At 52.3% G+C, this 27,991-nt stretch overlaps 1 protein-coding gene across 4 annotated transcripts in view; it reads left to right on the top strand.

The window, feature by feature from the left end:
- Nucleotides 1-15,841: 15,841 nt before the first annotated feature.
- ADORA1 (adenosine A1 receptor) overlaps nucleotides 15,842-27,991 on the top strand; it is a 32,895-nt gene continuing 20,745 nt past the window's right edge. Inside the window, exons 1-2 of one of the 4 annotated variants that reach the window (XM_032422193.1) lie at nucleotides 15,842-16,144; nucleotides 16,989-17,386. In XM_032422193.1, coding sequence (XP_032278084.1) covers nucleotides 17,046-17,386 — 341 coding nt within the window. In that variant the 5' untranslated portion in view covers nucleotides 15,842-16,144; nucleotides 16,989-17,045. Of the gene's footprint in view, nucleotides 16,145-16,351; nucleotides 16,666-16,988; nucleotides 17,387-18,034; nucleotides 18,170-27,991 lie in introns of those variants that run through there. The other 3 variants (XM_032422192.1, XM_032422194.1, XM_032422195.1) reach the window with 3 other exon arrangements.

The following is a 27,991-nucleotide window of genomic DNA, read 5'->3' as shown; positions in this document are numbered from 1 at the left end:
CTTTGCTGTTTCTGTAGCTGGACAAATTAGATCTTAATCATCAGCCTGCTCAGAAACATAGATACCATCCCCAAATGTTCTGATATCCTTATTTTAATTGTTGTGGCTTGCTGAATCAAAATAGCTGAGTTTGATACAAGTTCAATGTCATTTCCTTCAAGAATTAACTCATCTTTCTGGGCTTGAGATACTGAACAAGCAACATCTAGCCTCATCCAAACCCTGTGGATATATTTTTCATCCACGAAATTTTGGGTTTCAACCAGGGAACCATTCTCCTGAGTAACAACATTGATGGGGAAGTGAGCATACCCGGACCTCATCTGGTAGTGGAAACCCAGTGTAACGCCCTTGATCGTGTTCTGTACATGACTACAGAGAGTGCGAATGGTAGCCAGCTCTTTTCTAGGTCCCACCATTTGTCAGCTCGGAGCCTCTTCTTTTTCTTTCCAAGGAGACTGAGTTCTACATCAGTGTGACCGAAGTCCCTTTGCAGGGATCCTCTGGGGCCCTTCAGAGTAACAGCGCATCAGAGTGATGTCAACATTTGCTGGAATGTCAGCAGTCTTTTGCTGAGAATGGTCTTCATTCTCACAGTAGATGAGGCAGAGTAAAAAGAGGTTTTCAGTGATTTTGTCCAGTATTTTTAGTTGTCTTTAGTGAAAGGATCAATCAGTAAACTCCTCTGCTATACTTTAGAACCTGAAGCCCACCACTTTAAAAAAATTATTAGCAATAGTGAAGCTAGCTGAACAAATGTATGGATTTTTAGCAGCCACACAGAAGCAGTACAAACTGAATTAACACAGTTTACACAGAAGTACACCCCTGTGCACTTACGCTAGATGTGGGTCAGTTTTGAGAATATCAGTGAAGACCATGAGGACAGGTGTTTAACAAAGGGAGCAGTGGAGTGTCCTTCAGTCCAGGCACGTGTCAACACAGACCCCAAGTATACATCGCTAGGGACAATTTCAGGGGTAGTCTCAGTTGTTATATGAGAAGAAGGAAATGGAGCCAAACATTGCCTAGAGTTAGACCACACAATAGGTGCATTTTCCAGTGCATTCTAAAATTCAAGGAGGAGTAAGTGCTCTTCGTGAGCGTAATTCACTTTCATTGTAAAAGTTCCCTGGAGATGAAGCCCCATTGATGGGGCTGATGTTCCATGATTTGGATCTATCCTCTAGTTTATGAAAAGTGATCAAGAGCACTGTGGTCAGACTGCCAGGGTCAGAGTCCAGGCTCCCCCACTTAAAAGGTTTTGCTTCTTAACCTCTCTGTGTCTCTGTTTTATTATCGTGAAATGAGAATAATTCTAGAAACCATCCCACAGATTTGTTGTGCAGTGTGTATGAATAAGTGCCCATAAGACACCAAGAATAGTGCCTGGAATATATAAGCACTCGATAGATGTTAACTTTAAAAAGGTAAAAAAAAAACCCCACAAAAAAAAAACCCTCCAGAAACTTAAAACAAAACTCATACTTAGCAAAATCCAAGAATTTCTCCTAAAATGTGATGTCATGCCCATCAGATAGCACTGCACTTCTTTTTTTTTTTTTTTAAAGATTTTATTTATTTATTTGACAGAGAGAGACACAGCGAGAGAGGGAACACAAGCAGGGGGAGTGGGAGAGGGAGAAGCAGGCTTCCCGCTGAGCAGGGAGCCCGATGCGGGGCTCGATCCCAGGACCCGGGGATCATGACCTGAGCCGAAGGCAGACGCTTAACGACTGAGCCACCCAGGTGCCCCAGCACTGCATTTCTTTACCATTGGTGCTTTCACTGTACTCAGAGTAGTCAAGCAATAAGAAATTGGTCAGTGGTCAGTCACTTTGTCTGTGGTTCCAGCTTATGTTCAGTGTGAGCACTTCCTCCATCTAATACATCAGCAGGGTTTTACTTTCAAGATGAGAGTGTTTACAGGTCTTGTCACATCAGTAACACGTGAGCCGCCTGAGGTCTGATGAGTTGCGTCCTTCAAAGCCTTTTAATTCCCTGTGGTGGGAAAGCAGTTCAGTAAATCTTTCCGACAAGTTTCCATGATGTCATCACCCAAGAGCATCAACATAAACAATGTCTCCACACTCTGCTTCATCTTCTTCCAAACTTCCAATAAACCAACAAAAGCCCACAAAGAAAGAAAATTCACAGTTTTGGTGACTTGCTCCATGGAATCATGCAGTGAATGTGATTTTTGCAAAGCACAAGGTCCATACTCCTTTCAATGGGACTAAACTGCTGAGCCCCTTCTGCCGCCATCTTTTCTTTTGTTTGTTTGCCTAGCTATCTGTAGTGAGCTCTGTTTTTGCATGTTTATAGCCACACTCTTTTGAACAACCTCTTCTTGGGAGGTTGAGGTCTGGTTTCGTCATAAGTCTCTGGTGGACTGCCTTTTGGGACCGGGGGGCAAAGTCTTTCCCTGGTCTCATGGAAAAAGTCTAGCCTGCTAAGCGTGAATCTTGTTTTCAGTTTCCGCACTTTTCGCTTGTTTTCTTTAAGTTAGCATTTGTTGGGCACTTACTCTGTGCCAGGAACTATTCTAGATGCTTTCCATGTGATTCATTCAACTGGAAAGGCAAGAAGCAGCCTAAGCCACATTTGGCTCTTCTCAATGGGGTAGGAGCAAAGCAAGAGTGAGAGGTCCAAGTCACAGCCATCATCTGCCTGCAGACACCCCGTGGCCCTGCACTTCCTGACACAGTTGAAGGCTCTACTGTCCAGCCAACATCTGAGGTGGGGACCTCAAAGGACCTCCCTCCCTTCCCACATCCCATCCGCTCCTGGCCCCTCATGGTCTCTCCCTCACTGGCTTACCTCTACTGCATCACTTTTCACATCGATCTGGAACCATCTCTCTCCCTGTCCATCTTCCCCTCTGAGGACAGAGACGGTCTTCCATCTCTGAATGCTCAATGCCATAGCAGATTCTCAAAAGATGTTCATTGCATAAATGAATAATGTCCTTTCATTTCTACATAAGAATTTCTTGAGTTAATCCCTCTGTCCCCGTCCCATTAACTGCCCCAGTTGAGGCTCCTGCTCTTTCCCATCAGAACTCTTAAAGTCACCTCCTAACTGATGTTCCTTCTCTCCACTTAGGCTTATTCCTGCCCACTTTCCTCATCCTCTCAAGGGACATCTGTCCAAGGCGCAACTTAGAGTGTGCTGTTGTTCTGATTAAACACTGCAGTGCTTCTCTTTGACCTTGAATAATTCAAGGTCTCATCACATGCCTCTGTTTCTCCTGAGCCCTATAGTTAGCCAGGCTAAATGGTAGTGTATGTGCAGTGGGTGTGTGTGTGTTTAGGTTTCCTTGCCTTTGCACATGTGACTTCCACCTGGGAGGCTACCCCCTTTTCTTTACCTGTCAATCTCCTGCCATCCTTTGAGAGCCAGCTTGTGAGGACTTCTGGGACTCTAGAGCCTCCAGCTTCACAGAATTAGATCTCTGGTTGAGCATTTGTTGATTGTCATTACTTACGTATCTATGCCCCCCTCTCTCCCTACCTGCTAAGCTCGAGTCCCTTAGAATCCTGAGCTTGGGATTCCTAACTCCTTGGTAAGCTTTAAAAAATACTGGAGGGCAGCAGGGGGGAGGTGTACATCTGTGTGCAGTGAAAACTGCTTTCAGCCCAAAGACCCTGGAGGAAGAGCCCGAGTCGACACTGTGGCTGACATGGCTGCTAAAGATGGTCCAACCCCCAGAACACGGGCTTTTACTCCAGCCTCCCTGCCTCATCTCTCCGTCCATGCGCTCCTCCCTCCCTCTCTTCTTCTTTTCTTTTATTCATTTTCCTTCCCTTCCTTCTGCCTCTTGCTATTTAGCATTAATCATATATTGCACAAAACAATATTATAGCAATGATAATGGAAATAAGTGATAATAATAGTGTACCCACAATTCTGCCTCCACAACAAATCCGATTGTTTTCATTTGTTTAGATTCCCTTCCCATCTTTGTATGCCCACATCATTTTGCAGAGTTGTAATCATAATGCAGTTTTAATTTTGTAGTCTACTTTTTAACTTAATATCAGAAGCATTTTCCATGCTCCTACAGAGTCTTCATAATTATTGTTTTAATGGCTGCATAATATTCCGTAGAATAGATACGCCAAGTTTTACTTAACTGTTTCCTTTCTGCTGGACGGTTCCAGTTTTTCCCTGTTGCAGAGCGTGCCGTAATACACAGGATCTTTTACAAAATTCTTTTCCTTGTTCCTCCCTGTTCACTTTTCTTCACTTTCTCCTCTCTTCACTCTCTCCCATGTCTCCTTCTACCTCCTTGACCACAGCTGTCTCCTAGAACAGTAATTTGCCCCCAAGTGGATATGGAAATCATCTTACCAGAACCCAGGATTTGGGGGAAAAAATTACTACAAATTGGTTATAAAATGCTCCCAAGGTCACTTTTGCTATTTTTGTACCCTTAAAACTGTAAATGGTAAACCTTCTTGCCCACAAGGGGTAGGAACATAGGATTAGGCAGGACTATGAGAGAAGGCTCAAGCCTATGACAGGGACACAATGTTTGTAATGGAAGAAAAAGAGAGATGACCTGAATGTCTATTGATAGGGAAATAGCTAAATAAACCATGATATGTCCATGCTCAGAATATTATGTATCATTTAAAGAGATTGTTGTAGGGATGCCTGGGTGGCTCAGTTGGGTAAGCGTCTGCCTTCGGCTCAGGTCATGATCCCAGTGTCCTGGGATCGAGTCCCACATCAGGCTCCTTGCTCAGCGGGGAGCCTGCTTCTCCCTCTGCCTGCTGCTCCCCCTCCTTGTGCACTCTCACACACTCTCTCTCAATAAATAAATAAAATCTAAAAAATATAAAGATATTGTTGTAGACCTGTATGTACCAACTTAGGTAGATAAGCCTTTTTTTTTTTTTTTAGTGAATTTAGTTGCAGAATATTTGTAGTTACAATTTATATAAAAAAATAACAGCAAAACCCAAACCCACATGATAGTACCTTATATTTTCTATGGATATATACAGACATGCTGGTAACAGTGATCACCTCTCTGTTTAGGAGAAAAGGTGTGGATTTGGGGGACCGATCAAAGGGAATCGGAGCCTGAACTGCAGTGGTTTCATTTTTGTTTTAATCAAGGAAAATGTATTCACATATTGCTTGTATAACAAAAAAATTAATTAAATGAATGTCGCCACCGCTGTGTCTTTCTGTTTGTATTGTACACTGACCAGCCCGGATTCAGGCGCTGTCCGGGAAGAAATGGAACGTGATAAGAGTATGCTGTTAAATATGCAAATGTCCTTTTGGGAAGAGTGGGCTTTTTGCTCACCTCCCCCCCACATTGGTATGTAGGTTGTTTCAGACAGTACTGGTGGGCCCAGGGTGGGGAAGCTCTCCCAAGAGATGAGGATGCCCCTGACTCAGTCCTTGCCTCTCAGCCAGTCCTCCCCACCCCCATCCCAGCAGGTGGAAGCTGAGGGTTTTGAAGTGTAGTCTCTTGCACTGAATCCTGGATGGAGGACGACAGATGGGGCCACACAGCCTTGCTGCTCAGACCGAGGGGAACAGGTGGAGGCTTTGGGGCCAGAGTGTGAATGCTGGCGATTCATGAGTGGTGCAGGCAGGCGGAGTGCCCAGCTCCAGGCTGGGGACAGCTGGGCGGCACGTGGGCGGGAGAGGGAGCAGGGGCACGGGGGTGGGCTGGGGTGGGTGGGTTCGGCCACGCAGAGGAGGCATGAGAGGGCAGGGGTTAAGGGAGGGAAAGGGGGAGAATTCCTCCTGCCCACCCGGGAGGGAGGGAGGTCAGAGGTCCCAGGCTGACCTGAAAGGCTTAGGGAGCAGCAGGATGAGTGGACATGGTGAGGGAGGAGAGTGTTCCTTTTCTGCCCCTTTACCCTCCTCCCCCATCCCCAGCTGTCCTCTACCTAGCCCTAAACCCGAGGCATTTGGGCCATTCCAGCAGCTGTGCCAGGCCTTTGGCTGGGTCAGGGCCGGGGCGGGGGAGGAAAGCAGTTGCCCCGCCCGCCCCTTGCAGACAAGGGATAGAAGCACGAGGAGGTGACCAGGTTGGGAAGTCACGAACACATGACAGGACAGTCCATGCTTTTCTGCCCAGAACTGCCATCTGCCTACGGCACACCTCACCCCATTTCTCTTTAGTTAAGTGAAAGAGTAGGAAAGGTAAGAGAACTGTGAATATAGTGATGATTATTAGTAACATTTACAGAACACTTACTGTATGCACAGGGCTTTTGATTTTGTAATTTATCACTGTACCCTTCCAACAGCCCGCTGTGAAAGTACTGTAACTTCCATTTTTACAGGTGAGAAAACTGAGGCTTCTTGGTTAAGTAATGTGCTCAAAGTCAGACACTTTGACTTTGAAGGGACAGAAGTAAGATCTGATGTCAAATTTGCTTGACACAAGAGACCAGACTCATAACCTTTGAGGAGGACTGAATGAACAAATTGCTCAGCTGAGAGCCAGCAGTCCCCCTTTCCAGAAGGAGCAAGAGGTGGATGGGCCTAAGTGAGCCTTTTTCATTGTCAGAACTGAGAGCAGTCAGATGAGGTAGGGTGGAAGGTAAAGGAAGCTAGAAAATCCTTTTCTATGGAGTTTTTTTCCAAATAGGAGCAATCCCATCCCTTTGGGCTGGTTTAGGAGACTTGGCCTGGAAAAAAGGGAACCCAGCACTTTGGGTTGAGCATCAGGAGATAGGAGTCTCTCCATTCCCTCTGGGTGGGCAGGTTTGCTGGCATTCCTAGACCCCAGCCCCCCTTGGTCTTACAGCTTTCCGTATGGGCAAGACAAAGACAAAGACTCCGAGGGTCGGGGGGGGGGGGGGCTGGGGGGTGGTGCAGGGACTTCGTCTCCCTCTGGCCTGGTGCACTCTGCCGGTGGAACATCTCACCTGACGCCTGGCGCAGTGCACCTGCGAGTCGCCCTACCCCTGACCCCAGATATGGCTCCTTCTCCCAGCCTCAGGAATCCCGCCCAGAGCCGGCTGGGGTTGGGAGCGGGAGCTGCGGGAGTGGGGGCCGGCCCTGGCCAGCTCCTCGCCCCAGGCCCAGACTTCCGTCCGGCCAGCAGGGGGAGCCCGAGGCCCAGGCAACGGCCCTGAGCGGGGCGGCTTCTTCTGGCTCCGGTTGCTATGGGTCCGCAGATCCACACACCACCCTAGCCTCAGTTTCCTGGTCTGAGAAATGGGAAAATAATTATACTTACTCATCAGCAATGCTATCAGAGTTAAATGAGTTCTAGACAATAAACCATTGCTAGACTTTCTTCTTGTTCTCTTGTACTATGTTATTCTGCTCATTCAGCATTCAATAAATGTTTCTTGAACTCTCCTAGGCACTAGAAACCCATTTTTAGTCCTGGATGAAGCCTGTCTAACTTGTGGGCCATGGACAGTGGTAAAAATGGAAAAGCTTGGCAACTGGAGGGCTCCTCTGTGCCTCCCAAGCCCCTGACCAGATAGAGTGGGTGGCTCTTGGGGGTAGGTGGACACGTCCAGCAAGCTCCTGTTTATTCCTCTGGCCTGGAATTTGGGACTTTAGGGTGGGCCCGCAGAGGAGGCAGGGAGCCCAGGCCACAGCCCACCTCTCCCCCTGACTTTAGGAAAATGCACTTAGTGCAAAGACCTTTCACACCCCAGGGCTCTCTGGTGACAGGGACTTGGGCTCAGGGCAGAGGGGCAAGGCAAATGTGAACGGAGTAATCCCCGACTAGCATTTAGAGTTCTGCTTAAAATCAGGGTAAGACTGGAGCTGAGAGAATGGGCTGAAGCCAGAAGCTGTGGCCAAGCCTGAGATTTTTCAAAGGTCTCTTGTCTGTTCTTTTCTCAGGAATGTGGCCCCGTTTGGATGCTGCAGTGTGATGGAGTCGTTGCCTAGTGGTTGGGCTCCTGGCTCCCATCCCTGCTGGGCAGATCTTCCATCAGACCATCACAGTGGAAGCCTGTGTGTGTGGCTGGCTTTCCACCTCGCTCTTTCCAAGAAGCCTCAGCTTCAGCCGGCAACCCCCCACCCCTGGACGCAGTCCCCAGAGCACCTGATGAGGAATTCAGCGTGACAAGGTGACTGTTCACACTGGTTATACTGCTTTTCAAATTCCGGATGTTTTGTTCCCTTGGGTGGACCGCAGACTGAGAGGGGCTCGTCGTGATGTGTTGCAAAGAACCTGGACCAGGAATGGGAGGCCTGAGCTCATGTTTCAGTACCAGCCTTTGGTGGTCCCAGGCCTCCCTCCGAGCCTCTGTGTTCTGCACCAGACAGCAGGACAATACCTCGGATAGATGAGACAAAGGTCCAGGCATGTGGTCCGGCCCCTCCTTCTGTCTGCATCTCCCCAAAACAAGTGAGAACACATGTTCACACAAAAACTCATACACGAATTTCACAGCAGCCTTATTTGTAATAGCCTCAAAGTGGACACCACCCAAATGTCCATCAACTGATGAGTGGATCAACACAGTGTGGTACAGACGCTCGCTGGACTATTACGCAGTCCTCAAAAGGACACATGTAGTATACAGGGGAACTCTGAAGACATTATGCCAAGTGAAAGAAGCCAGCCACAAAGGACCACACGTTGGATGGTTCCGTTCATATGGAGGCTCCAGAACAGGAAACCCCATGGAGACAGCAAGCAGATTAGTAACTGCCTGGGTCTGAGTAAGAGAGGATAAGGGTCAGGCAGTGACCGCTAATGGGTGCAAGGTTTTTTTGGAAGGTGATGGAAATGTTCTCAAATTAAACGATGGTGATGGCAGCACAATTCTGTAATTATGCTGAAACATCGTTGAGTTGTACACTTTAAGTGGGTGCACTTTATGATAGGTAAGTTACACATCCATAAAGCTGTTTAAAAAATGCAACTGGGTGTTCTGAATTTAATCTAGAAACTCTTCTTCTGCCCCTCCTTCCCTCTTTCCCCCAATCCTCATGGCCCTCTTCTCCCTCTCTGAACATACAGAAGGTAATGGGCATACTTCTCTTTCTTGAGGGGCAAGGCACTGTTGGATGTTGGGAAGGGATAGGAAGCATTAGGGAGTCTGGATGCCACCCTGCCTAACCTACAACGGAAGCCACAGGAGCTCCCCTGCCTTGATTTCCCCTTCTGCCCACTGTGAGGAGAGGAAGCAGGGGCTACGTGCCCTTGCATTCCTGAGATGGTGTCTGGGGAGGCCAGGAAGGTGGGGAGAATGGCGGGAGGGGGTGGGCTGTGCAGGGAGCTCTAATGAGTCTGTTACGTGGTGGAGCTGACTCGGGAATCTTCCAGGCAGTGTTGGGGTGCCAGGTGGACTGCACAGAGGTACTTCTTTGGCTGCAATCAGGGCCAGAGAAGCCAAGAAATCCATGGCTGGCGCCCTGTGGGCTGGGGTCAGGGGTGGAGCCAGGCCATGGGCTGCCAGATGAGGGGTTGCTGGTGCCTAGAGAAGGCTAATTCTTTAATCGGTGTGCAATGTGGCAGGGCAAACTGCTGGCCATGTGTCTGGTGGGGGCGGTGGGGGGGGATGGGGAGTGGGGGAGAGACAGGCTGGGGCAGGAGGCCCAGGGGCCTGCCCTTAAGACTCAGTGGGGGCGGGAGGAGAGGCGCTTGGAGATGGTGGAAGCTAGTACCTCCAGGTCTGTGAGCATCCAGAGCTCTGTGCCCAGCCAGCTGTCATCAACCGCTTAGGATCCTTGACAAGTGGGGTCTGTTCTCAGTTTCTCTTCCCTCTGATTCATCTCTTCTTTGCCCCTGCTTCACTCCCTCAGGCTATGAGCATGCTCAGATCTCCCCGCCTAAAACCAACCTCTTTTTGACCCCACTCTCCTGCAGCTAACAGTCCATCTTTTATTCTCTTCCCTGCCAAGCTCTTTCAAAGCCTTGTCTGCACCCGTGGCCCCCCCTTTCCCTACCTGCTCCAGCGTTTAACTCTGGAGATGGTGCTTCTACCCCCGCTCCTCCCCCTTCTTGTCACCAAATCCTACCACTTCCCCCTCAGATCCTTCACTGCTGCTCTCCAGGCTTGAACCACTCAGCACCCTTCTTCCTGAAACACCTGCTAGCCTGCCAACCCCCCACCCCGGGCTGTTCTTCCCGGTGCCGTGGGCAGAGCCGGCTTCATTCCAATTTTTCTTGCATGCTCCCTCCGAGTGATCTCTTCTCCCCCAGAGCTTTGACTGCCACCTTGATTGAGATGACCCAGCTGGAGCTCTGACTGTCTCCTGGGCCATTTCCACAAGCCTGCTGGCCCTTGCGCCTGGATGTCCCCTTAGGCCGATCCCACCCAACCTGTCCTCCTGCCCCCAGCCCCTGAAAGTTGCCTCTCCTGCTTCGTGTCCATCTCACAGTTGCCAGCATTCCCCAGGAGCCCCAGCTAGAAATCCAAGTCATCGCCTCTCCATCCTCCCTGGCTGCTCTGCGTGACGGGCCCAGGAGGCTGGGAGTCCCATGTGACGTCTCTCTCGTCCATTTTCTCGGTTCCCACAGCTTCCTCTTATGTTTGCCTTTTAATCTTCTTTGGCCAAGACAGGTCTTCCTGTTTTACCTCTCCCTCCTCCAGTCCACTCTGCACAGGGTCACAGAATGGTCTTTCCAAAGCATCCTTCAGATCCTTCCGCCTCCTGCTCAAAAATGCTCAGAGGCTTCCCATCACTAATATCTGTCTAGTGATTTACAACCTGAAAAGCACTTTCGCACAAATAAAGCAGGTAACGTAATTATTCCTCTTTTATGGAAAAAAGGACTGAGGCTCAGAGGGACGCGGTGAGTGGTTGGGGTTCACCCAGTGCTAGAGGGGTGAGCCGGAGCTGGGGCTGAGGCCTTCTGGATTCAATTGGGTGCATGGCCCATGCGAGTCTTCTCAGCCTCCCCTGGGAGGCCACCAGCTGTCACCCTGTTGCCCAGCCTGAGGTCAGCGCCCTAGCCAAGGCCCTGATCTTGCCCAGAAACCCCTCCTCCATGCCACCAGAACTTCTCCACAAACACAGAGCATCTTGCTCCTTCTCCAAGGCCCCCAGGCCGGCCAGCCCAGTAAGCTCTCTGCCTTCTCTGTGGCAGCTGGAACGTACCCCCTGGAGCTCTAGCTAATTCTAAGCAGGCTTGACGCTAGCCCGGTCCTCTGGGTGCCACACTCTGAGCTCTTGTATCACCTAGGAACAGTGCCATCTTCATCGTAGGTCCCTAATAAATACTAGTTGAGCAAGCCAATGAATGGATGAGGTTGCTGGAGATTCTCTTCTCCAAGAACCCCTTCCAGACCAATGGGTTCAGTGATTCCAATAACCCCCTGACCCTCCTTCCAGGAGTAAAACACACCACATCTGGATCAGTCTCAGCTCCGCCAGTTGGCTTCCCTTTAACCTCTCTGGGCTTCAGTTGACAATGGCTTTGCTGCCTGCCAGGTGCGTGGTGAACATTAAATGGGATGCTCTATGTGGGACATAACGTATGTCTTTCTGAACATTCAATTGCTGTGTACCTGGCACGCTTTTATTATCGTGGAAGTGTGCATCCACTCGATGCCGGCTCTGTCTGGGTGTGCTAGCAGCCTCCCTCCCTCCCCTCTGAGCTGGGGAAGCTGTGAACGCCAGCTGGGCTTTAAAGGGCTGGTGTTCAAGGGGTTCCCCGAGGGATCCATGGGGCCAGGGCCCAGAGCGTGGCTCATTTCTGGGTGTCACCAGGCTCTTCCCCATTTCGTGGGTGAGTTTGACCAAATTTACGGCCTCTCTGGGTCTTGGTTTCCTTATCTATACAACAAACATGTTGAGTAGAACTTCAGATTTTCAAGTTTTTTAAAGCCACAGAGCTCATAAAATCTTATATTCAAATAAAATCTCACACCAGGAACCCACATGTGAGATCAGTTAGAGCAGAGGTGCTCTAGCTAAAGCAGGGGTGGCTTTGTGAGCATCCAAGACCTGACCCTCCTTCCCAGCCTCGGAGGTCCTGAGGCCCTCTGCCAAGCCGTGAAGGGTCCTCAGCTCCCAGTGCTACCTGCCCACCCCACCCCACTGGTGAGAGGGCTGCCAGCCACCCTTCCAGCCCCGGCATTTTTACCTCTTTTTCATCCCTGCTGAAATTCAACAAGACTGCTGGGAGGGAAGGGAAGACCGAGGTTAGAAAGACATCCTGATCCTCACAAGAAGGGTGTGTATTCTTCAAGCCGATGCTCCCCACCTGATCGGAGCTCTTTCTGGAAACTATGGGGGAGACTCGGTTTTCTTAGCTCTTTAATCCCAGTGCTCAGCTCACTGTCTGATACAAGAAAGGGGAGCAATAAATGTTTGTTGAATAGGATAAAAGAATGAATTAATTAACAAAGGAACAGTGAGGCTGAGAAAGAAATGAAAGTGACATCCTGCTTCAGGAACACTTCCGAACTGTCTGGAGGAACTTGGACTAACTAGCCCCGACCTAGCCCATGCCTCCCCTGCCCTCACGAGCATGCAGGCACGCAGGGGAATTCTCAGGCCGGGGTGAAGCTCCTTCCTCAGCATCTCACCCACAGAAGCCTCTGGCCTGGGAGAGGGGAGAAGGGTGAGGAGGCAGAGAGACCTAGATTCCAAATCTGAAGAGGGAGGGAGCTTGGAGGAAGGCACAGCAGGGCATCGGAGGTGGGCTTCCGGGGGGGGGGTCGGGGGGTCGGGAGGCCAGGGGCTTCCCATCCAGAAATCCTTCCCCTCCAACCTGCCCTCAGCCCTCCTCCCCCTTGTCCTCGGACACATACTGCCCAGGACAATGCTGAGAAACACCGCAGGGACCAAAATAAGCTCCTACCTGCTGGAAAGGGAAAGAGACAAATCTTAAAACCTCATCCACTCCCCCAGACTTCTCTGGGGGCCTCACTGGCCTTGCTACCCCCCATCCCTGCTGGTATCCTGAGGCAGGGGTGCTCAGGAATGGCTTCCCTTCTTGGACAGGCCCTTCTCTGTCTAGTTTTGAGAATTCTAGGAAGGAGGGCATGCAAGGTTGTCCCTCAAGGGTGCTACACTTCAGCCCCCCCTTCTCCCTACACGCCTGCCCTCAGCACAGAGACTGCAGGGGTGAGGGGCCTGGAGAAGCCCAGGATGAGGCTCCAGAAGGAAAGAAGTAGGACCAAGAGGTAAAGGGGCAAGGGGGTAAAGGGTAGTCCCCTTGGAGTATTTAGACTCACTGTGATATTATCTTACCCCCAGAGCCACATGCCAGATAGAAGCTTTTCACTGGGTACCTATAGGGGCCCCCAAATCTGGTACTTGTGGGATTTAGCATGACTGGCTGCACAGAGCAGATTCCAGAATTTTGCACTCCCCTACTCTTTTACTGCTGACACTACTCCACCCGCCTGGGGTTGCCTACTTGCCTTGTGGATAAAATATCTGTGCTAGCCCTTCTCCATAACTCAACTCATTACACCCTCGCAACTATGCACCGAGGTGGCATTCCTATGCCCATTTTATGGATGAGGAAACCAAGACACAGCTGTTCAAGGCAGGGGAAAGCATGGATGGTCATGGGGAGCGTCATCTGGTCGGGGGTCCTGGACATACTTCGAAAGCCGGAGAGTTTTTGGCTCAATGTAAACTCTGGATATCTTGTTTCAGCTGTTCTGCCTATACGTTCCCACATTGTCTTTTTCCCACTACAGACCTCCGACGTCCCCTTTCTCCTGCCACAAAACTCTCTCCCTCTCCGTCCTGGAATCTGCCCTAGATGGGGTAGCCAGGACTCACAAGGTTTCTAGGTGGAAAGGCTTAGCACCCGTGGTCTCCATCTTGGCCATGTTTCCCACCTTAGAATGAACTTCCCAGCTGTTGGAGCAGGAGAAGACGAAAGATGTCATTTGTCTAAGTTGACCGATGGGTAGACGGAAGCCAAGGGAGGAGACGTGATTTGCCTGGACCACCTATCCAGTGAGTGGCAGCGTAAGGCCTAGAAGTCCACTTCCAGCTCTTCTGACTCTTAATCAAGTGCTCTTTTCAGGGCACCAAATGGCTTTGCTGCCCAGGAGCACTGTGTTTACCATGGATACCCCCACTCCCTCCTGCCCAGAAGACTCTGAGGAGGTGGTGTGTTTTTTTCCAGAACAACTCTCTGGGATGGACCCTGACTGGGCCAGCTCTGTTCTCAAACAGGCCAGTCTGATCCCCCAGGAGGACTGGCCCTGGGAACAGGCAGAGGTTGAGGGAAGAGGGGAGGGAGGGAGAGAGAGAGGAAAGAAGGGAAGAGGGTTTTGGTTCATTTTACCCAGAACTGAAGAAAAACAAATGATCTACAGGTATTATGCAAACGTATCCACTTCCTGTCAACCACCCACAGTAAGAAGAATTGGGGGTGGGCTCAGGTGCCCTCCAGAGCTGAAGATGCTGGAAGGTTAGATAGGGTGATGCAATCACCTCTCCCCCGCCCCCTGCCCCAAGCTAGACCTGCCTGGGTCTTCCTGGGGTTTTTCTGTCAGCTCCATGAGTGAAAATCAGGGGGCTGAGTGAAAATCAAAAGAAAGCCTTGAACCCCAAAAAACATGGGCCAAGGCGAGGGCTCAAGGCAGGGGGACCGATGCGCAGGTTGGCGTGTTCACGTGGCATGGGGAGTAAGCAGAATGTCGGGATGCCATTGGGAGTGTTGAGGAAGTCTGCAGGGGAAGCTGAGGGAAAGGAGGCAAAATGAGAGTGGACACTTCCTCGTTTCTCCAGCTGGGCTCCAGGGGAGGACTGCAATTTTGCTGCCTGAGGCACAGATTCCTTGCTCCCCCTGAAGGCAGAAATGGAAGTGATCTTTCCCCAAGCTGGGTTTCTTCTTCCTCCCCCTGGAAGATTCAACCTGCCCTGACCCCTTCCTCCCAGCGCTCGGCTTGCTGCCCCAGTCCATCCCCACTGCGCTTCAGCGCAGACCCCCTCGACAGAGGCCGTGTGCTCACCCTCCTCTGGGCAGAACCTTTTTCTTGATATCTGGAGATTCAACAAGGGGGCAGTGTCCGCAGGGACTGGGGTGTGGCCCGGTGGGTTGGCACTGACTCTCTTTGCCCTCCCAGGCCCATTTCCAATATCCACGAACAAGGATTTCTCAGGTCAGGGTCTCTGCAAGGCACAGTCTTCTGGGTGAGGGTCTGCCCCCCGGTGGTCCTCGGTGGGTACCAGTGGGCCGCCTAAACTGTAAGTGCAGCAGGAGACAGCCAAGGGAGGGATCAGGATGGGGCACAGTGTGGAGAGCACTGTGTCAGGAGTCAGGCGCCTGGTTTCTGACTCTGGTCCCCTTAGGATTTGCTGTGTGATCTCACGGAAGTCCCCTCCTTCCCCGAGTCTGCTTCTTTATCTGCAACATGAGGGGATTGGACTGGATACCTTTTGGCTTAGGTGTTGTGCAACGAAGAGGGAGGAGGAAAGAAAAGGGGCACAAGGGGGGGCGGTGACAGTGGCTGAGATCATCTTAGGAAGGTAGGTCACTTCTCTGAGTCCCAGTGCCCTCATTTGTAAAATGGACATTGCTAATAGACGAACAGGCAGTTCTGAAAGATAGAGAAGAGAATATAATGACTCAGGATAGAGCCTGCTAAGTAATGTGCTCCAGAAGGCTTCCTGAGAATATGCAGGGGCTGGTTTCATGGGAGAGCAGGGTTTCAGCAGTGAGGGGTGGGAGCGTGTGCCCGGGCTTCTAGCTGACTGTTGGGGGGCTTAGGGGGCACCCTGGAGCCCTGCAGGTGAGAGGCCCAGACACGCCGGGTGCAGGGGTCCCCGGAGGCCAGGCATCACGCATTGAGAAGGGAGCCAGTGAACACAGGGAAGCTGCCCGCCTGTCCACTCCCGAGGCTGGATTCACACACCAGACCCTGGAAAAGCTCACATTTTCCCAGCTTTTCTCACCCAGAATCATTTCCTTTGTTTAGAGGAGGGGGTGGGGGAGGAGACGGAGGGCGAGGAGGGAGGGGCCCGCGGGTGCCGCCGCCGCCCCCGCCCCTCCCGGTGTGCCGAGCAGGGTTGTCACTCAGCTCCCCGCCGGGGGCGACGGACGCGCCGGCGCCCAAGTCGAATCCCAGCCAGCGACCGTCCCCCTGGACCTGACAGGCTGGCCCCGGATCGTGCAGGCATCCCCGGAGCGGGCGGCTGCCGAAGGCGTCGAGCTGGGAGGGCGCTTGGACACCACCGTTCAGGCGGCTAGGAGCCCTGCCAGCTCTGGTGACCTTGGGTAAGTCTGTGCCTCGGTTCTCCGCCGTGGCTCCCCAATGGGGGATGCAGGAGAGGGCTGAGAGGGGCGACCGGAATGCCCCTTGGGGCAGGAGCGGGCGAGAGTTCCTGGCCTGGGAGGGTCCCTGGAGCGGGACCGGGCGCTGCTGAGAGGCGGGCGCCCGCAGTGGCTGGGGCGGGTGGTGCCGGGCACATGTGCGCGCCGGCCGGGCAAAGGGGAGCCCGCGCCCCGATCTGCGGCTGGGCTCCGTCCCCCAGCCCCACGCCTGCCTGCCCAGTCCCAGGTGCGACACCGGGGCGCTACCTCTTTAAAAGCGCCTGGGGCTGAGCCTCCGCCGCACCATGTGATTGCTTGAAAGGCCGGGCTGGGAGAGCGGCGGCGGGAGCGGGGACCATGAGCCGCCGGTGCGCGGTGCCCGGAGCCCAGCCCTGCCGGCGCCGCCCCGCAGCTCTGCGCGCCACCAGGTGCCCAGAACTTTGGGCACCGCCTCCGGGACCCCCTGGTGGCCAGCGGGCAGGATGGTGAGCTCCCTACAGCCTCTTCTGTGGGATGGGTGGGCAGAGCCAGGCACGGGGACCCCTGTGGGGTGTGCGCGCGCGGGAGCTGCCTCACACCTGATAAACCAGTGGAGGAGTGAGCGCTGCTATTTTAAGTTGTTGAATGGAACCTCTGGGAATGATAAGGGGAGGGGACAAAGATTAGGCAGAGAAAGGGCCAGCCTGGCAGGCACTAGATATGCCAAGTGGGGAACCGCTCCAAGGGGCAGCCGGGGGTTTCCGAGCTGCCTGGGCTCCCCCTGCCCCTCCCAGGCAGGCCTCCCCACCGCAGGCTTCCGTGACCACAGGTGCCTGCCTCCTGACCCTTGGTGCCCGTCTGCTGATGTGCCTGGCCCGTGCCTGCCATGCCGCCCTCCATCTCGGCCTTCCAGGCCGCCTACATTGGCATCGAGGTGCTCATCGCCCTGGTCTCTGTGCCCGGGAACGTGCTGGTGATCTGGGCAGTGAAGGTGAACCAGGCGCTGCGGGATGCCACCTTCTGCTTCATTGTCTCGCTGGCCGTGGCTGATGTGGCTGTGGGCGCTCTGGTCATCCCACTAGCCATCCTCATCAACATCGGGCCACGGACCTACTTCCACACCTGCCTCATGGTCGCCTGCCCCGTCCTCATCCTCACCCAGAGCTCCATCCTGGCCCTGCTGGCAATTGCCGTGGACCGCTACCTCCGCGTCAAGATCCCCCTCCGGTGAGTCCAGAGCCGCTGAAGGTACCCGCTGCGCCCCACCCTGCGCCCCATGCTGGGTGGCTCCAGGGCCATCTAGAGAGGATAAAAGGTAGAGCAGAAGACCCCACGGAAGCCAGATAGTCCCTGGGCCATTGTGCCCCAGTCCTCACTCTGCCTTCCTGTCGCCTCTACAGTGCCAGGCTGAGCCGCAGTGGAAGCGGGGGTGGGGGGGAGGCTGGGTAGCTGGGCGAATGGAAACCTGGCAGTGCCCAGGACCCTAGAGCTGAAGCCGCTGCTGTTCTCCTGACGTGGCCAGGGAAGCCGAGGCTGCCTGTCCAGCCTGGGGTGGGGGCTTTGGAGGGGGCCACCAAGACGGTCACAGTGAGTGCGGGGTGGGAATGAACCGAGCTCCCATCCGGGGATGCGGAAGGGGCCGAGCAGATGGCTAGAGTGGGGTGAGGGGGTCCGGAGTGTGGCCTCCCTGGGGCAGGAGAGCTGCTTCTCCAGCCAGCCCCGGGCAGGCTTCCTGAACACACTCTTCAGTTCTCGTGTTCTCTGGCGTCTGAGGCAGCCAGCTCCACCCTCCACGGCTGTCCCGCTGAACCTAAGCGGTCTGATGACCTCTGCCCAACTTCCACTTACGGGATCTCTGTTGCAGGCAGGAGAGGGGACAGATGAAGGTGCCTGCTCTTAAAGTCCCTGTCCTGTTGCTAAGCTGTGTGTGGCTTTGCCAGTCACCGCAGAGGAGCTGATGCTGGGTCCAGGCAGCGCCAGGGTGGGTGGCCTGATAGTGGTGGTCCTCAGGTGAGTGTCTGGTCTACGCTGGGGCCTGCCAGGCCATAATCTCGTCACCAGGCAGTGCCTGGGCCACCAAGTGCCAGTGAATGTCTGGGCCCACTGCCAGTCCATGCTGCCCTGGCGGGGACACTGTTGGGAGGCGTGCTGGCCCCCTCTTTGAGTCTGGTCACCAGTAGATTCCCTTTCTACGGGGGAGCTCCGACCATCCCTGGCACCTGCCATCCCCAGAGTAGCTTCCATATCTGGGACACGGGGCCTCTGGCCTCACTTGGCAACTTGCCCAGGCAGGCCTAGGTGCCCACGTTTCTCCTGTGTGCATTGCATTTGTGCACATTTACCTTTTCAAAGCTTTTCTTCATGCACCATTTTTTTTTCCTATCCTCTCCATGATCCTTTAAGGGAGGTGGAGAAGGAGCTGGTAAAGGAGAAACTTTGGAGAGACCCAGAGGGTCTCCCGAAGCCGGTTGGGAGCACAGCCTAGATTCCACTGCCCACCTTCCTTCCTGACTCCCCCTGTCCCGGCGCCGACATGCCAGTTTCCGTGCCCTGCGTACCTCCCTCACAACCTCGTTTCCCAGGGGAGGTGGGCGAAGGCTGCCGCTCAGGGGATGGGGGGAGGCGGAGAAGGGGGCCCTGAAGCCCCCTCTGCAGGCGCAGCTGCAGAGGGGCCTTCCGGCTGCCGTTCATCCCAAGTGGTGGCTGGGCCGTGCAGAGGAAGCTGGTCTCAGCCCATTAGAGCGGCCTGGGCCTCTGAGGCGGACCATTATAACAAAGTGTTGCCACATTAGGAAACTCACTCAGATATGCAGATGTAGGAGGGCTGCTCGAGAAATTCTGTCGCTGAGCGGGTGCCAAGGTGAACCAAAGGCCTGATCCTGATGTGACAGTGGTCACAGGCCTGCAGAACGTGCCCTACTCGCCCTGTGGGAATGGGGGCGGCTGAGCTGGCAGGGCTGCAGGCTCTGTCTTCCAGGGCACGGATGTGGTTGCTCCTTGCTCTGGCCTCCAGGAGCCGGGGGTGTTGGGGAGCTGTCTTCTGAGGGCCAAGGTAGGGGGGTGCCTAGAGTCTAAGAATACAGGCGTAGGTTCGAATCCTTGCTAGAGTTCCTAGCTGTGTGACCTTGGGAAAGCCACTCTTCACCTCTTGAAGCTTCAATTTCCTCATCTATAAAAAGGAACATTAATAATAGTACCTTCTTCGGGCACCTGGGTGGCTCGGTCAGTTAAGCGTCTGCCTTCAGCTCAAGTCATGATCCCAGGGTCCTGGGATCGAGCCCCACATCAGGTTCCCTGCTCAGTGGGGAGCCTGTTTCTCCCTCTCTCTTGCTTGTGCTTGCTCATCAATAAATAAATAAAATCTTTAAAATAAAATAAATAAAATAAAATAAAATGAGTAAGCATCATTTAAAAGAAATAATAGTACCTTCTTCCTAAAATGACTGGAAGAATATAAACTCCTATGTATAAAACACTTAGTGCCATATAATGCACTTGGTATTACCTGCAAGCCATAAGGGGTATGTTTATGTGTGTAGCTTTATTAACATTAGTAACATATGGCTCAAAGTGGGTGTGAATAAGCAAGCCCTGGCGCCCCGCCCCACGCACACTCATGCTCTTCTACAGCAACACATACACCCCCCCCACACGTACATGCGTGCACGGACACACACAGTGCATTTCCAGGGAGGTTTCAGAATACTGCTAAGTTATATTTGTACATGTCTCTTCCTCCTTGGTGGATTGTCAGTGTGTGCAGGGCAGCGACCTGAGCAGCAACTGCATGTTGTCCATTTCTGCAAATTCTCCAGAATGCTTAGCTCAGTGTCTGGCACAAGGCAGACACTCAATAAATGTGAATTGAATTGGATGAGTTTTCAGAGCTCACAGGGTTGAGCCTCCGTCAGGCCTTTCAGATGGCTAACCTCTAACCTTCTTTCTGGGAACTAGACCTCCCCGGCATTCTCCTTCAGGGGTCCGACCGCAGCTGCCCCAACAGCTCAGGCCGTTCCTTTGGAGCCACACCCCAGCGGTGCCTGGGAGGGTCCTGCCCCGCGGACAGGAGTCTCCTCAGGCAGAGAAAGACCGTTGGGGTCTAGCTCCTAAAGCCAGGATCCTGGAGGCTGGGCTGACGGGCTGAGCCACTCCAGGCCCTGGCCCATTACTGCCTGGTCCCCCTGAAGGAAGGGCAGCATGATCCTCCCTGGGCAGTTGGAGTCAGCAGGCTGCTGGGCCTGGGGGAATATCTCTTAGCCAGAGGTCCCCCTGCACTTGGCTTGCTGCCCTGACCAGCCAGGCGGAGGCAGATGCCGTGGGCACTGGGGAGTATTACTGACCGAGCGCTGGTGAGGCATCTGTGGGGCGGCCGGGTGACAGGAGTGAGCTTGGGCCCCTCACCAAGCAAAGCATGGTTTGGTTGGCCAACCACAAATTTTATTTCATCCCATTTGGCAGAAAGCCAAGAGAGAAAAAAGGCTTCACATCACATAATATGATCCAGTTACAAAAAAATAAAAAAAAAAGAAAAGAAAAAGAAAGAGCTCAAATTGTTGATTCATCAATAACCCGTGGCCATTTACATGTGTTTTGTATCTTATTTGCATAGCACCTCCACATGCCTGGTAATCCAAATCTTATTCCCCTGAGCTCCTACTTCTAGGAATCTCCAGCATTCATCCACCACCCCTCACCCTGAGTTTCTTCCAGTGGCACTCTGTGGCCTACTGCAGGGGGCTGGTTATGGGGCTAGGTGCCAACAGGGGGCTCCCCCACCAAAGCCGCCTCTGTGGGAAGGAGCCCTGAGCAAGAGATGTCTATGGCCAGAGAGGTTGGGGTGGCCTGAAGGGGTGGTGGGTCTCTGGGAGTCAGAAAACCTTGAGTTTGAGCCTTGCTCCGTTACTACCTAGCTGTGCATCCTTGGCTAAATTCCTCAACCTCTCTGAGCCCCACCCCCCACCTCATCTGTTAGGTAAAGGGACTAGATCTGAGGCCTCTGAGCTTCCTTTCAGCTCTAACTCTATGGTTCTTCCTTATCATCACTCCTGCTAATGTGGTGTCGAGACCCTGGAAAGGTTGTGTTGGGTTGTGTTTTCTAATTCCTAGGAGTGCTGAGCCAGGCACAATGCTACGTGTTTGTTTGTACACGCTTCATCCCATTTAGTGTTCCTGGGCTCTCACTAGTAGACGGTATTGCTGTCCTCATTCCGCGGACACTTCTGTAGATAAACTGAAGTCTGAGGGCCAGGGAGTTGCAGTGATTTGCCCAGACATCTTGTCAGGAGCAGAGACAGGATTTGAATCCGGGCCTGTCTAACAGATGTCTTTAGCCAGAGAGAACGTACGTATCTTCAATCAGCCCCACGAAGCTGGGGGACTTATGGAGGGGGTTCCTCAAGGCTGTCAGTGGGGTGATTTTTCTCCTCTGATCTCTGCCAATGGCCTCTGCACTCTGCTCGACCGTGCCGGGCGCCTCCCTCAGTCCTCACCTTCGCTCCAGTGGACGGCGGAGCCCCTGGCTGGCCTGCCTCTGTCCACAGCTGGAGGCCTGCCCGACTGGGCTGCTGACCCGGGGGCGCCCAGCAGGAAGGGTTGGAGGCCAGCATGTGGGGGCAGGGGAGAAATCTGGTAGATTAGGACATGTTTGCTGTTAGGAATCAAGTTAGCCCTTCCCACCCTGGTGAGCCTGGGTCTTTTTTGATAACCAAAGTGTCTCCAGTGCTTGTATCCTCAGGGTCCCAGAACAATTGTTCTCTATGATGCCATCTGTTTCCAGGGGTGGTAGTCTGTCTCCAGCTCCCCCCTGGGTAAGTCACAGGCCTAGAGTGGCAGGGGGGAGAGGAGCCCTGAAGCTTGACTTCCTCACACTTGCAGAAGGGGAAACAACAGGGGCCCAGGGCTCCAGCATGTTCAAGGTCATTCTGCTAGGAGCCCTTTCCTCCTCCCAATCCTGACTCTCCACCGCCAGCCTCTGATGTAGAAGGTTTTGGGCAGGAGGAGCCCTTGGCAAGTGCCCCTCCTCAAGGAACAGAACAGAGCATGCAGCCTCCGCAGGGGAAGTCAGCAAATCAGTGGTGGTCTTCCAGGGAGACAGTGAAGAGAGGATGTCACTTTGAGATGGAAAGGGAAATGTCTTTGCTTGAATGAGGGCTAGCCTTCAGATGGCTTATGCTAAAGAGCCTGCTGAGTGCAGGGCGGACAGAGATTTTAGTTGAGACAAATGTGGACGAGTTTCAAGGATGAAAGAAAGCTTCCCCAAGCTTTCATTGGAACAGCTCCCGGGAGGCCTCTGAGGGCTTTAGGAGCAAGCTGCCCAGGTGTTAATGCTGCTTTGGAAGCAGGGGGAATGACCACGATGCCCTCTAGAGAACCCCTCGACCAAAGGGTCATGGGGTGGAAGCTTGGGGGCCACGCCCTGACATTTGATATTTATTTCTGAGCATGAAAGCTATCCATGCTCATGGTGAAAATGTTGAGAAATATAGGGAAGAACAAAGATGACAAAGTCACCAGTAATTCTACCACTTACAGATAACTAGTGTTAACATTTTGGTGTTCCAGACATTTTTTCCACATATATCTATATATATATATGTCTGTATCTCTAAATATATATAGATATAAATATAATTTTTACATGGTGGAGAGCATGTATGGCTCTCTATCTCCCACATTGTTTACTTTACTGTATTATAAGTATTTCCCTACGTCAATAAGAATGATTTTGTAAGAATTTTATGAGGGTAAAATACTGGATTGTCTTTTTGTTCATCTTTTAGGTCTCAGCTAAAACAGCCCCTCCTCTGGGAGGACATCTCTGACCCCCTCTCCACCTGGACCAGGCCAGTCTCCTCTGTTAGGTACTCAGGTTGCATCTCCGTCTTCCCTTTTGCTTATGGTCCAGGTGGTTTTTCCGAGTTTGCTACACAACAAGAGGGCCAGGACCCCATCTGTGTACGTATCCCCCGTGCCTGGCTCAGAGTAGGCATGCTGGACACATTTCTTGAATAAATGAATTATTGATTCATTCTTACATTTTTGGCTGTTTGGATTGTTACTGATTTTGTATTAGCACGATTAACACTACACTAGTACCCACGATTCGCATTGTTTGTGCGGTCAGGGCCGAGCCCCGAGCCCTGGGTGTGCCTTCAGGTAGATAGCACAGCTTCCGTCTGTCAGGATTTTTAGATGAGGTTAAATATTTCCCCTCTCTCTTTACTCCACCTCTCCCCACTCCTCCTGCCCAGTTTCACGGACACTGCAGATCCCCAGAGGTGGGTCTGGTACTCCTCTGTCCATTTGACCTTCTGGACTAGGCAGGGCAGGACGGGCTGGCCCAGCCTCCTTCTCATTACCTAGTCTCTAGTCCCTGAGGCCTGGACATCCTGTTTCTTTGCCCCTCAGTGAGGAGAGCAACCCCCCGGGGAGAGGCTCAGAGTGTGGCACTTTCTAGTTGGCCCTATTTGGCAGGGTGGGTACAGAGCAGAGAGGAAGGAGGACGGATGGTTCCTTGGGCTACGGGAATTACCTCTTCAGCCTCAGTCTCCTTAACTCAAGCCCAGAGGAGGCTGCCAGCTGCTGTAGAACAAAGAGGAAGCTGGTGGGTCATGGTGGGAGAGGAAGAGGAGGCTGGTGGGTGGGTGGGCCTTGGCATTCATGCCCCCTTGGAAATACCAGCTTGGGGGTGGGCAGGGAGGTGGAAGCAGCAGCAAGGGCCTTCCCTGAGCCCAAAGAAGAGGAGCTGAGGCGCCTTCTCCTGCATTGCTCCTCACCCTGGGAGTTTAACCCTAGCAGGAGTAGAGGTAGAAGGTCAAGGAGATGGTGACTTCCACAGATCTATTTCATAAACTGACTTTGAGCCCCTGCCGTGTCCCAGGAACTTTGCAGGCCTTGCACCTGCGGATACAAAGATGAGCAGGCTGGTTTGGTCTCTCCCTCCATCTGGAGGCTCTCAGCCACTGCTGAAATTGTGGATTCCTGCAGACCAAGGTGGCCGAGGACAAACCCCCAGCCTGCCTGTGGTGGGAGTGGGGGTGTCAGGAGACTGGCCCCTGACACCTTACAGTGCTTGGGTGGCGTAGCTGGACCCTACTCCACACCCACTCTCTGCAGCCCACGTCATGTGGGAGAGGCCCTTCGGGACTATCTTCCTGCCACCTCCCTCCAGAACTTCTCTGTCCTTCGAGAGAGAGGGCAACTGGTTACCCTTTCTTGTTCTCACAGAGGACCCTGAGATAGATAGATCTATTAGTTCGTTCATTCATTCATTCATTCAACAAATACTTACTGAACGCCTCATAAGTGCCAGGCATTGTTACAGATACGTTCATTAACAAAACAAAGATCCCCCTAGAGTCTGCATTCTAGCGGGTTGGAGGACAGCTGCTGAGTAATAACCGCAATACCTGATACGCAGAGTGTTAGAAGGTAGGATGTGCCAATGGGAAAAGGAAAAGAACAGGCTAAATGGGACTGGGGATGCCAGGGTGGGGGTGGGGAGAAAGGGTTGCAGTTTTAAATGGGGTGGTCACGGAGGCTCCCTTGAGAAGGTACCATCTGAACAAAACCTTAGAGGTGAGGGACTATGCCGGGCAGATATTAGAATATTTCACACAGAGGAAATACTTAGAGCAAAGGTCCTAGGGAAGGAATGTACCTGAAGGGTTTGGGGACTGGCAAGGAGGTCTGTGCCGCTGGGGTGGAGTGAGAAAGCTAGAGAATGGTCGGGGATTGGACTGGAAAGATAATGACCTACTGGCTTGGAGGTTGTTGGAAGGACATTGGCTTTTATTCTGAGGGAAATGGGAGCCGTTGCAGGGTTTAGAGCAAAGAAGCCACATGATTTGACTTAGGTTTTAAAGGCTCGCTCTGCTGCTGTATTGAGAATGCACCGTAGGGGTAAGCAGGGGTCTAGTTAGTTATTGCAGTAATCACATGAGGAAGAGGGAGGTGGCCTGAATCAGAATCAGGTGTCGAGCTGGTGGTGAGAAGTGGTTAATTCTAGATGTGCATTTTCAAATTTTACTTTTTATTGACCTAAACTGTTTATATGTTGAAATGCTTGAGTCTTAAGCATATCGCTCAATAAATTTTTGCATGTAGATATATCTATGTAACCACCACCCCGATCAGTATTTGCAACTTTTTCAGCACTCCAGAAGGTTCCCTTGTGTCCCTCCCATACCCTCTGAAAGGTCACCACTATTCGGACCTTCATCCCCATGGATTGATTTTGCCTGTTCTTGAACTTCTATAAAGGGAATCAAGTAGTATGTTCTCTTTTGTGTCTGGCTTCTGAAGCTTAAAATTATGTCTGAGATTCATCCCTGTTATTGAGTGAAACAGTAGGACTTTTTTTGTTTGTTGGATGGCTTGTGGTTTTTTTTTCTCATTGCTAGAATTCCATTGCATGAATGTATGACGATTTGTTAAAATTCTGGATGTGTTTTGAAGAGCCGAGGAATTTGCTTATGGATTGGATGTGGGATGTGAGAGAAAGAAGAGTCAAGCCTGACCAGACTTTCAGTCCTAAGCAACCGGCTGGATGGAGTTGGCATTATCTGAGGTGGGAAAGGCTGCCGGGAGGTACGGGTTTTGTGAGAAATGGAGTTCAGATTTGGACACGTTGCGTTTGGGCTATCTGTCGAATAGCTCTGCGATGTTGAGCGGGTGGTTGGATGGATATGCAAAGATGGAGTTTAGGAGAGAGATGTGGGCTGAGGATACAAACATGAGAGCCATTGCATGTCGATGGGGTATACATCCCCAAGGAGCCTTGATGAGATCTTCAGAAAGAATGGACAGATGGGGAAGAGACGAGTCCTGAGGCCTACACACTGAGAGGTTGGAGGGAAGAGAAGGCACGGATGTAGGAGGAAAACCCAGGGCCCCGAGTGAGTCTGGCGCCCAGGAAGGGGAGCTTGGAAAGTATGTCAAGGAGAAGCGAGGGATTGGCTGTTGCAGATGGCTGTCCATGGACCCAGGGGGATGAGGACTGAGAATTGCCACCAGATGTAGCAAGGGCAATGTCAGTGAGTGGTGGGAACAGAAAGCTTGACTAGAGAAAGCTCAAGAGAGGAGAGGAAGGAATTGAAGGCAGTTGGCATAGATTACCCTTTTGAAGAATTTTGTTACGAAGGGAAAAAAGCAATGGGGCAGAAGCCGTCAGGAGAAGTGGGAAGAAGGCATTTTGTTTTGTGTTGTTTTCTAAGATTGGAGGGACATTAGTACATTTGTGCACCGATGACTAACCATCCAGCAGGGAGTACAAAACTAACGTTGAATCTAAGGAGAGAATTTCGGGGGTGATGGCTTTGGTTCGGCCGGCAGGGTTGGGACCCACACAGAGGGGCTGGCTTAGAGGCGCTCGGAGGTCATCTATCAGGCAGGAAGTCAGAGTGTGTGGGTGTGGATGCTGGGAGGTGAAGTTCTCTTCTGAGTGTTTCAGCTTTCTCCGGGAAGTGAGAAGCAAGGTCACAGGCTGGGAGGGAGGAGGCGGGAGGAGGCAGGAGGGAGAGTAGCAAGTGTGAAATAATTCTCTGGAAGTGGGGAAGGGACTAGACTCGGGAAGTGGAGTATAATTGGGGGCAGCATGAAGGGCCCGCCAGAAGTTCGTGGTTCACGGTGATGAGTCTGAAGGGAGACTCCGGCCGCGTGGTTGTGGGCTTATCACCAGCCGTGTTCAGCTGCACTGGCGCAGGCATGGGAGAAGGTGGAGAGTTCATTCCTGCATTCATCCAGAAGGGCCAGATTCTGGGCCAGGCACTAGGTGTCTCATCATGGTTATGGTCAAGGAGTGGGCCCTGGTCCCTGGGGCTTAGGAACTGGTGGAGGGAGAGAGCCAGAACACAGATAAGTGAGCAGGTGGCTACAATCATAACTTGAGGAGAATGCAAGGAAGGTAGCCATCCTGCTCTTCTCTGCGGCTGGCTCTGGCGTCTCCAAACCCCAAGTCAGTGTCCAAGGAGACCCACAGGCACCCGAGGACTTAGGTAGGGCCTTGTAGGCCTTGTGGTTCACGGTCAAGAGTTTGGATTTTATTCTAAGTGCGCGAAGAAGCCTCTGAGTGCTTTGAGCAGGGAATGACATAATCTAAATTACATTTTTAAAAGGTCAGAATTCATCAACGAAATATTAGCAAATCCAATCCAGTGATAGATAAAAAGGATAATACATCACAACAAAATAGGGTTTATTGCGTGCGTGCAAGGGTGGTTTCACATGGAAAAAACTCAATCAGTGTATTCAGCACATTAACATAAAAAGGTCACCCTTCCCGCTGTGTGGGGAATGGGTTGGACGGGCAAGAGAAGACTGTAGGAGGTCATGGCTAAAGGCGGGGGTGGGGGCGGGCAGGGAGCCCAGGAGGCAGTGGAGATGGAAGGAACTGGAAAGAGTTAGGGTGTGTTAGAGTTAGAACCAACTGGTAATGGACTGGGTGTGCAAAGTGGGAGAAGGGGTCAAGTGTGACCACCACGTTTATGGTTAAAGCCATTGGGTAGATGGTGGTGCTGATTCTGGAGAGAAGGTGGGGAAAGAAGAAACTGGAGGGAGATTCAGAACCTACTAGATACTCAAGTGGAGGTGATATGCTAGTGGGTCCTCTGGTGGTCTTCTCTCTCTTGCTCATTCCGCAGCTTTCATTCCTTCATGGAGTCCGGCAGGTGGGCCCTTTCTTCCCCCACACAGCTGTGAGGAAGGGGCCGCTCAAATATCCAGCCAGCTTCCTGGGTGCCTCCAGCCGCTCCATCTACTGTCTTCCCATCTCACTTCTTAGGAGGCCGTTGGCTTCTTAGGCTGGAACCGCACCAATAAGGATACGTAGCTTTG

The sequence above is a fragment of the Phoca vitulina genome, unplaced genomic scaffold (assembly GCF_004348235.1).
Source record: "Phoca vitulina isolate PV1807 unplaced genomic scaffold, GSC_HSeal_1.0 scaffold26, whole genome shotgun sequence".
Lineage (NCBI taxonomy): Eukaryota > Metazoa > Chordata > Mammalia > Carnivora > Phocidae > Phoca > Phoca vitulina.
This window is presented reverse-complemented; position numbering and strand designations above follow the sequence as displayed.